This window comes from Pundamilia nyererei, unplaced genomic scaffold, assembly GCF_000239375.1.
Source record: "Pundamilia nyererei isolate P.nyererei 1_Seehausen unplaced genomic scaffold, PunNye1.0 scaffold00056, whole genome shotgun sequence".
Taxonomy (NCBI): Eukaryota; Metazoa; Chordata; class Actinopteri; order Cichliformes; family Cichlidae; genus Pundamilia; species Pundamilia nyererei.
Genome location: NW_005187457.1, coordinates 2,683,214 through 2,693,578, shown reverse-complemented (window position 1 = coordinate 2,693,578; position 10,365 = coordinate 2,683,214). Strand labels below are relative to the sequence as shown.

Below are 10,365 nucleotides of genomic sequence, written 5' to 3'. Positions count from 1 at the left end.
ACACACACACACACCATTTCTTTTTTCTTCTTGCTTTTTTCTCTTGTTCGCTCGCTCAATCTTGGTTTCTCTGCGTGTCGCTGTGCCTTTCTCTCCATCCTCGGAAACCATCTCTCCCTCCCTCGCAGTAAATGGTGCTGAGCCAAAGACTAATTATTACAGGCAATCATTTCGACATGAAATACCTACTTCCTGCTCACCGCTCTCCTCCCCTCTCTCCCTCATTTTCTTCTCCCGCTCCAACTCTTTTATGCTCCCACAGTCCCATCATGACAACACACACTCGCGCAGTAATTCCAATCCTTGAAGTCCATTTTCTGGGGAATGGTTATTGCTTTCTGAGTACGACCTTGGGGTCTTTCTTGTAAGCACAAGAGCTGTCCATCTGCACGCTGTTTGGGTGTAGGCGTGTAGATGTGCATACGTTTGTTTTTGGCACAGCGCTCCATAAATTGCTCAGCAGCATTGCAAGACTTTGTGGCTACATGGATGTTTGTTTTTCTTTTATTATTTTGTAGATCAGGGGTATGGAGGTGTTTGCACTTTAGTGGTTCATAGGATGACTAACTGTTGCTCATTTGCTGATTTAGTGAATGTGGTGATTTAGTGATTGTCTTTTAGTTGTCGGTTGTGAATTCTCTAAAATAAGTAAGGAGGCACGCGTTCTGATGGACGTTATCAGCTTTATTAAACGAAGCAAAAGAAAGTGGGAAACAATACATAACAATGTGTTGATGATAATTGGTTAAAAAGTGAGTCATTTTTTTTATTATCGTTATCATTATTTCATCATCATTTATTTTTTCGTTTTGCACTTTTCAGGAGAAACTCTCAGGAGAAATGGGTAACTGCGCAGGGGAAATGCAAATCAGACCACTCACGAATGATTTCACATGGCATTCCCTATTTTTTGTCCTTTCAGTTTATTGTGATTGTGTTTATTTTTTTTTGGAAAATGGTGAAAGTGTTGCATTATGGCCGTTGTTTCATGATTGTGTTGTATTTATTTATATAGAGAATCGCTTGATTAGCTCTGAGCCGGTGGACAGTTTCTGTGTGTTTGTGTTCACAGCTATTCTGTAAGCATATCCCCAGTTTTTCATGATTAACACACTGGAAGCCATGCAAACACACACACACACATACGGAGTTGCATTAGTTCCCAGCCCAGCTGTGAGTGACTTCTGCCGAGAGGCAATTCCAGTGTAATAAAATCTATAGGGTGGCGGTGGCGGGGTGGGGGTGGTGAGGTTAATCCTCACTACCCTCCCTCCTCCTCAGCCACCACCACCTTCCTCTCTCACTCTGCGTCCTGCTTCTCTCCATCTCCTCCCTCGTCCCTCTTCTCCTCAACTGACTGGCAATGATAAATGAGTCAATTATGTGTGTGTGTGCACGCTGCACTGGAGAAAGGGAGCGGATGGGGCTGTTATTACCTGTTGCGGCTGGGGGTAATGTTGCGGTATTAATCATATTCTAATTTTCCTCCGCCAAACGACCCCCCCATCACCACCAACACCACCTCCGCACACTCTTTCCCGCAGCACCCACCTTTAATGTCCCACCTCACCGCAACCCCCCCAATCAATCTATCTGCTGCCCGCAAACAAGTTGGCGTAAACTGCCTCAGGCCCAAAATGTACTAGGTCTATTTGGAGGGAGGGTGTGGGTGTTGGGGGTGGGGGGTTGAGGTCGGTGTATTTCTGTGTGCGGGAGATGAAGAGAGTGCTGCAGAGGTAACAGGAAAGGTGTTTGTTTGCTCGGACCTGAGCGCATTTAGAAATGGTGTGTGTGTGTGTGTGTGCAAGTCTAGCAACTGACATCATCCAAATTTAGGAGACATCGGGGACCAGTTTGGGTGTGAGGAGAGATGAGCAGACGAAGAGGACAGACAGAAATATAGGACACATGGGAGCTGTGTTTGGCTGCTATCACCTCAGATACATTTTTGTGTTTGATTGCATTAGACTCCACGCCAGGCCTCGGAGTAAGCAGCATCTCGAGACGCTCACAGACAGACACAGGTCACGTCCCGAACACACGCACAGACAAGTGAAACAGAACTGCCACACTTGACCCACTTGAAACAGAAACTTCAACTTCAGTCAAACTTGGCAAAGTTTGCAGTTCAAATTGAAGCAGGGGACGGTCAGATCCAAAGACAGACAGGCTGGCTGGCAAATGGGAAAGCAACAAAATGAGGATGAATGGATGACACATGGATAGACTGAAAAAGAGAACGAGGGAGAGACACCTCGGATGTGCCTTCCTGCCTGCAGTCTTGGCTGAATTTCAGGCCCCGAGCGTGACTTTGTCTATTTCTGCTCTGCTCTGAGGTGATAATGGGCTGTCAGCACCCCGGTCACCCTGCTCCCTCCTCCCCAGTGAATGATGGAAACAGGAGGGGTGGGGGGCAGAGAATGAGTAGGGAATAATTTGTTGTCATGTTGCTAATTACACTGTGTATTTTTTATTTTGGCGTGTGATACAAATCAAAACGGCCAGCCTATATTGTTTCCATTCTTCTCTGTGTTGCAGTTTGAAACTGGAGTGTGAGAAACTGGCTACAGAGAAGACTGAAATCCAGAGACACTATGTTATGGTGAGACACACACACACACACACATCTTTCCACATTTACTCACAACAAGTGCAGTGCCAAGTCCCCTGAATCCCTTTCATCTGCTAACAGCTGCCAAACAACACCCAGCAAAAACCACACACAAGACCACACATGCACACACAAACACATATTAGCGAACTACAAAATAAACCCAAATTTTAACAGTTTTTTTTTTTCGATGGGAAAGTACTGGTACGTTTGTGTTTGGAGAAAAATAAAAATGTGGTTTATTTTCTCCAATAAGAAAACTCTTTATTAGAAATACTTTATATTCCTCGAAGGAGGAAACAGATTGGCAGAAGTGATGAATGTCTTAAAATTGTCTTGAATGTGAATTTAAGGTGGTTTATTTTCGACTCTGTTGGGATCTTTTTCGTTCATTGATTGGAGCTGAAAATGATCGCCAAAACCGGCGTTACTCAGAGCGTTAAACGTCTCACCAGCACAGCTCTGATTGATCACTTCTGGTCTGTCTGTTCTGGTGCTGCTGCGTAATGTGCCCAGTCATTGCAGATATTCCACTAAGTCTGAAACATTTGCATCTCATCACAAAAATGAGAGAAAGTTATAGAAGCTGATGCAAGGCTGTGATTTGAATAGCAGAAAATATCTGTAAATCTGGGCATGACAACAAGAGCAACAAAGCGTAAAAGTGGTCCCTCTACCTCCGTGCTACTTAGAGGTACGACTGATTGTGAAGATCAGCAGATCTTTTTCCAGATAAAGGGAAGGCCAAAACTCTTTGTCTTCTTCTCTTTTTTTGCTGTTTTTTTAGTCTGCAAACCTCCAGCCTTGATTTACCTGTGATCAGAGCCATAAACAACCACAGCTTACAGAGTGTAGGCTGCCCAGAACCCGCTGTGCCAAAAAAAGAGCTATGTGGCAATCTTGGCACAGAGCGGGGGGCTTGAAGCAGGGAGGGGGATTGAAGTTTTAGCAATGGGGAGGAGGGGGTAGCTGGCATCAAGCACAGGCCAGGTCTCTTTGCTGGCTGATGATTTGGGGGAGTTTGGATGTTGCTTAGCAACAGACGAAACTTGGCAAAGCAATTGCCAAGCAGAGCTGCCAGCTGCCAGGAAAGGCGTCTTTTATGGAGGCTTACAGGCAAACACACATACACACACACACAGAGGAACGTGCACACGCGCCTCACAGCAAAGCATGCACACAAAGCACATAGATACACACGCCTACACACTTTGAGACTTGTGCTAAAAAACACATACACCTGCACAGACACACACACAAACACACACATGTGCGCTAACTGCCAGGAAAGATGTCTGGAGAGAGAGGACCCCTGCCATCTCCTCTCCCATCCTGCCAGCCTGTTCTGGCTGTCCAACTGCCAATCTCATCTCTCCACAACCAGCCACGCTGAAAAGCAAATGTCAGCCTGCCACTTTTCAAGGCATCTGACTTTAAAATGTTCTCCCTTTCGGTCCATCTCTGAAAGAGAAGAGGGGGGACTGAGTGAGAGAGAGAGAGATCCTTACCTGTCTCTCTCTCTCTCTCTGGCATTCAACACCTCGTGCATTCCTCGCAGCTCCTTGTACTTTCGGGTAAAAGCCAGGGTCAAATAGCTCATATTAGACATGATTATTGCAATCGTCTGCCACCTTCCTCTGCCCGGTGACAATTTCCCTCCCCCGCTTTGGGTTTCTGGCTTCCGAAACACGCCTCAGGGTCATTTTATCGCCATTGACTTTCAGCAGATTCAAGGTGAAATTAGCGGCGATGAGCTTTTAGGGACATGCGGGCACTTCAGAGTGCTCATGCTTGGCCTAACGTCGGGAAACTGGGAGCAAAGGAAAAGGTTGCGAGTGGTCCGGGAGTGTTGATTTGTCTCAATTCTTTTGTGTAAGAAAATAAAAATAGGTATTCTTCTTGGGTATACACTCCTTGTCTAGAGAATATTTGTGTTTTTCAGGTGAGACAGAAATATACTTTTTATATGTTATTGAATTAGGCTTAAAGTCTATTGATCCTGTGAAAATGCCAAGACTTTCAATACTTTTGACTTAGCAGCCTAGTTTGCAGCAGTGTATTTGTTGGGCTGTTTTATCACAGCCTTATTGGTTTAATGAGAGTTGCCGAAAAATATAAACTGGGTTTATTTTATGTTAATGTCCGTGTTTTATCTTTCAGCGGATGACTTGTTTCCTACAGTGTATCCATGGGAGATGATTTCATTGTACATCCTGTGTTACCGTTGTGTTTTACAGTCTCTTATTCTCTATGTACGTTCATGTCTATTAACCGATATTCTCCTTTGTTTCAGTATTACGAAATGTCCTACGGCCTTAACATTGAAATGCACAAACAGGTGAGTCAGGATTCTCTCTCTTTCTGCACCCCCCCACCCCCCCACCCCCATCTCGAAGCTTTGCATCTTTCTCTTGTATTATCACTTCTTCCTTCCTTTGCCCTCAATCAGCTCGAAAACTGTGAGAATTATTTGTTAAGGAAAATCTCCCGTCTCTGCTGCTGTTATGTCAATCCTCTCTGTGACGGACTTGTAGAGCGGTGTTATGCTGTGGAGGTGTTAATAGGATCCACAAACAGAATTCATTTCTCCACCACAGACAGATGAGAATACTCTGCCCTTCCCTCTTGCCCATCATAAATCCCCGTCTGTTATTCCCTCCCTCTGTCCTTTCAATTCTCTCACTGTCGCCCTACTTCTCCATCCCATCTTCCTTTTTTTTTATCTTTTCCCTTCAATTTATGTCTTACTGTATCTTTTTAATGCTCCCCGCGCTTAATCTCCATTTCTTCACCATCTCTGTCGCTCTTCCTTTTGATTGATTTCTCTTTCTCTTTATGTCCCTATTTTCCGTGCACCCTGTCTCCACCTCTGTCTCCTTCTAGACATACAGTCCATGCTGGATTTCACTTTAAATCAGGTCACTGCCTTCCTGCTGTCTGCTCTCTTTCCTTCTCTTCGTTCATTTCGCCATCTCAATCGCTTTGCTTTTGACATGCTGCTGTCCCCCACCCCACTCGCACCTCACATACACACACACATGCACACGACACCACCACCACTTCCCAATCTCGATTTTCCTCCTCCGCCTTCCTTCTGTTCTTCTTTCTATTTCTCTTCTCCCTCCTACATCCTTCGTTCATTGGCTGTCATTTCCTCAACCCAATCTGCCCTTTTCCTCCTCCTCCTCCTCCTCTCCTTCCTCTGCCTCCTCTTTTCATTTCCCCTCTCTCATTTTGTCCTCCCCTCTTTATCCTCTTTCTCTCGATTGCTCGTGTTCTCTCCTTCTCTCTCTCTCTCCCTCCTGAAGATGTCATTTAGTAGTTGGAGCTCTCTAACAAGAAATCATTGTGTCTCCCTTGGGGTGGGGGGTGATGGATTCAGAGGATGGAGGGGAGAAGGGCAGGAGTAGAGGGGGGCACTCTGGCTGGCTGACAAATGGAGAGTAGAGGGAGGGAGAGAGGCGGGCAAGCAAGAGGAATGAGAGAAAGAGCATGAGAGAGGAAGAGCAAGAAAAAGGAAGGGTGGAAGTTCAGTCCAGCATCAATAAATCACTTAAGAGAGAGAATGGGGTGGGGTGAGTGTGGCTATGCACACAAACACACTCACATGGATTCTCACACATGCGAGCACACATCCACACAGAACAGGGTCTAGCTGTCAACAAGATAAACAGCCTGTGGCCATAATGATGTTGTCATGATCTCTGCATGCATATCATTACTGGCCCTAACGGCCTTGTTGGGCCTGCCGCTAAACATGATTTTGCGTGCGTGCGTGCACACGCGTGTGTGCGTTAGACGTTACATGGCGGAGCTTGTAACACTGATTACTGTGCTAATATTAGTGAGGGAGGAATGAAACGAGGAATAGATGGATGGAAAGAGCGATAAATGGAGTGGGATGGAAGGAAAAAGGGAAAGAGAAATGGCGGTGAGTGGGGGTGGGGGGGGTGGAGGAAGAGTTCGCTGTTGGCTGTGTAGTAGAGCAGATCGAGACAGACACACACCCACAGCAAGAATCACTGACCCCCAGCAGGAAACACACACACACACACTCAAGCATGCAAAATGCAAACACAGACAAACAGACATGCAAGGACACACCAGGAACACATGCACACACACAAGATGGTGAGTGGGGTGTGTATGCACAGAGACACACACGATGTGTGGGCTGGCTGTGGCCACAGCAGATGCTGTCCATGAATATTTTAGCCAAACTCTCTGGCAGAGTTTCCATTTGCATGGACCAGATGTAAGCAGCTGAAATATTTACCACACTGGCCCTGGGAGAAACAGGCCACAGCCACACTGTGTGCGTGCGCCTGTGTGTGTAACCTTCACGAGGGTGTGCGTGTTCTTTGTGTTCATGCTGAATCTTGGCTGTGCGAGTGTTTGTGTGTGTGTTTATTCATCAAAGTGACAGTACCTTTTTTTCTCTTTTAGACGGAGATTGCCAAGCGGTTGAACGTGATCTGTGCTCAGCTCATCCCCTTCCTGTCACAGGAGGTGGGACACACACACACACACACACGATGTGTCACATTCAGTCCTCTTTCTTTTCTCTCCTGCGTGAGATCGACGCACACAGGAGGTGTGCACATACATACACATTCATCACTGTCACACACAGAGCTGCAGATGGACAGAGCACATTCATTTTCTTCAGCCACTAAAATCGAACAACAAATGCTATAAATTATACTTGTTATGAGTTCACTGTTGGGGGAAAAACAGACTAATTGTCCATCTACCTGCCCTTACTGACACCTTGATTTGTTCCACAGCACCAACAACAGGTGGTCCAGGCCATGGAACGCGCCAAACAGGTGACCATGGGGGAGCTAAATGCTTCGATAGGGGTACGTGGGCTCCCCCCTCTGCCTCATAGCGTGTGTACCTTATACTCCAGCATTTTTATTTTTCTTTCTGTTCTTTTCCTTTTAGTAAGAATATTCATTGGCCAGCTCTAAAATATGTTGATTTTTTATTTTTGTTTTGTAAAAAAAGACTATTTTTGACTATTTATGGTGTCTGACAACCACCTAAAAAAGGCCCAAAAGTCATAAATTTAAATGATGTCCCAGGTAGTTTGTTTGGAATTCAGATGCAAATTAAATTCATGGAAAATTTGGCCTTGCTTTAAAATTACTTCCCATCCCTTTCAATTCGACTGCAAAGCTTCCCATATTAAAGAGCCACTCCCTCGACCTTAACATGCCTCCTCTCGTGCACATCGCAGCAATTAGTTCCCTTCTTTTCCTTCCTCTTCTCTTCCTCTCGATCAATTCCTGTGAAGTAAGCTTGCGCTTGTAAGTCACCCAGATATTTCTGTCTCCTCTTTTTCTGTTTCTTTGTATTTCTCGTTATAGCAGCAGCTTCAAGCTCAGCACCTTTCCCAGCACGCCCAGGGTTTGCCAGTGGGCCCACACCCATCAGGACTGCCCCACCCCAGCCTGGCCCTCAGCAGCGGGTCCGGCCTCCTGGCCTTGTCTGGCGCTTTGGGTGCCCAGCTCGCTGCCAAGGATGAGAGAGCTCACCTCGAGGCAGCCGCCGCCGCCGCCGCTGCTGCCGAGCATCACCGAGGTACAGCGGCAGCGCACTTCTTGTTTCAATTTGTTCAAAGGAAAACGCGTGAAAGTCCAGATGAGTTCGTGCCCGAGAGACGAGCTGGATTACACCTCGCTGGGTTAGCAGCAGAGCAAACATCAGAATGCGCTCTATGAGCTCCAATGATCGCCTTTTGCTTTGGAATTTTGGCAGGGCACCGGAGCGCTGCTGATCGCAACACCCCTCAGGGATATTTTCCCACTGAGTCATCAGCTGCAGCGTGATGTATAGTGATGGCATGTAGTCTGACGTTTGTGTATCTTTATGTGTGTGTCTGTCCGTCCTGCTGTCCTCTGACTGGATGTGCTTCTGCATGGAATGAACAGATCGTGAAGCAGGACCAGTGAGTACAATTTACTACGCAGTCGCTTATATATTATTTGTTGATGTTATAATGGATGTTTTTTTCTTTATTTACAATTTCTTTTACTGTTGCGCATTATTTGCCTGCAGACACATTTTCCAGTATGTCGGCATAAGTAAACATTTCCTTCTTGCATGTGAGCACAAAGGCGACATGTTTTTACAGCTCTTCTCGTTCTCATTTAACAACAGTAACGTAGCTTTTAGCACAGAGTTACTGTCGGCTATAGAGGAACCACTATGATAACAATTTTTATGCCAGCGCTATAAAATATTTATCTGGCTGGGTTAAAAAAAAATGGTATCAGTGCCAAATCATGCTTTGACCACTCGGCACTCTTTTCTGCTGCCTTCAAGAAAACTTGAAAGATTCTTTCTTCTCCTCACTGAGCCGGCCAATCGATGCAGCCTGATATTCTTTCACATTCATCTCTGCAGCTTATGAGCCTGACATGATTTATGCAGTCCCTCTCACCTCATTATCACCCTCTTCCTTCGCGCCCTCACGAATATTTCTCCACTGCTCTGTCCTTCTTACCTTCATCTCCTCCTCTTCTTTGCACCTCCCCGCACACACCTCCCCCTCGCTCCCTGCCTCTCTGTCTCAATTCCATCCTCTCTGCCCTCTCTCCCTCCTCTCCGCAGAGCTCTCTGTCCAATGGGGATAAGGGTCGCCCAGCAGACTACCTCAGCAACGGCAAGAAGAGGAAAGCTGATGAGAAGGAGTTCATGACAGACTATGTGAGGACGTTTTCATAGCGTTTTCATAAATGTTTGAGCAACTGTAAGAAAGTTCCATCCAACTCTGCCTCGTCAGATAAGACTGGTGGTGTCTGCGTAGCGAGAGGCCAGCAGACTTTTAAAAGCTGCTCTTTCTTCCAAAGTAATTGAAATAGTTTCACTTTCTGCTGTGCTTACTTTGCTGCTGGAGTAATTGTGAGAGATCAGATATATCAGACCTTGAGAGGATTTGTTTTAGTGAGAGATAAATGCCTCCTCTTATCCCGGAGTTCAGAATTATCAACGTGTTCAAGACCTAAAATAAAAACACAAGCCTGTTCCTGAGAGGATTTCACATGTCCGAGTTAAGAATCTCTAATTAATTACATTTCTATCGTTTATTGTCCACGTTTACTGAACTTCACCTTCACCGGGTATTAATCAAAATTTTTCCAAATGCAATAAACTACACACAGAGAAACTTGTTTGCGTGTGACTTTGTGTGTTGTATATTTCTACATGTAATCTGCATACATCAGACCGCAGAGCGGGAGTGTCTCATCTCACCTTCTTTCTCTTTCAGGGCAGCGATGCGGATAAGAGTGATGATAATTTGGTAGTAGATGAGGTTAGTAGGCGGCCGCTGGCCTCTGTTTGCCTCACTTGACCGCTTTCATCTGCATACATCATGTAAACATACCCAGCAGGAACACATGAATAGTAATTATACTAATCCCTCTCCACCCTCCTTCACCTCCACCTGTCCTCATTTAGCAGCACAGAGCTATAAAATACATAGGTACACAAACGCCACTGTGGTTCAAGCTGTCCTCATTTTAAAAAGCCTCTTGGTTAGAGATGTTTTTCTTCAAGTTATGAAAAAGTGGAATAAAATAATTTATTTACAGCAAAGATTAACAAAAAAAAACAGTCAGCACATTTATTCTTTATCTTAAAATTATGCAAATAAAAGAATAAGCATCAAAGCAAGGCGATGAGCTTATATCGACTTTTAAAAATGTTCTGTTAGTTTAAAATGAATTAAACAAACAATAGCAGCA

The 10,365-nt window shown here is 45.3% G+C and overlaps 1 protein-coding gene across 6 annotated transcripts in view; it reads left to right on the top strand.

Moving 5' to 3' along the window:
- tle2a (TLE family member 2, transcriptional corepressor a) overlaps positions 1–10,365 on the top strand; it is a 34,232-nt gene that overhangs the window by 17,730 nt on the left and 6,137 nt on the right. The window contains exons 3-10 of one of the 6 annotated variants that reach the window (XM_005734089.2): positions 2,539–2,602; positions 4,905–4,949; positions 7,058–7,120; positions 7,399–7,440; positions 7,987–8,197; positions 8,548–8,564; positions 9,230–9,325; positions 9,888–9,932. In XM_005734089.2, the coding sequence (XP_005734146.1) occupies positions 2,539–2,602; positions 4,905–4,949; positions 7,058–7,120; positions 7,399–7,440; positions 7,987–8,197; positions 8,548–8,564; positions 9,230–9,325; positions 9,888–9,932 (583 nt within the window). Of the gene's footprint in view, positions 1–2,538; positions 2,603–4,904; positions 4,950–7,057; positions 7,121–7,398; positions 7,504–7,983; positions 8,198–8,547; positions 8,565–9,229; positions 9,326–9,887; positions 9,933–10,365 lie in introns of all 6 variants that reach the window. The other 5 variants (XM_005734088.2, XM_005734087.2, XM_005734086.2 and 2 more) reach the window with 5 other exon arrangements.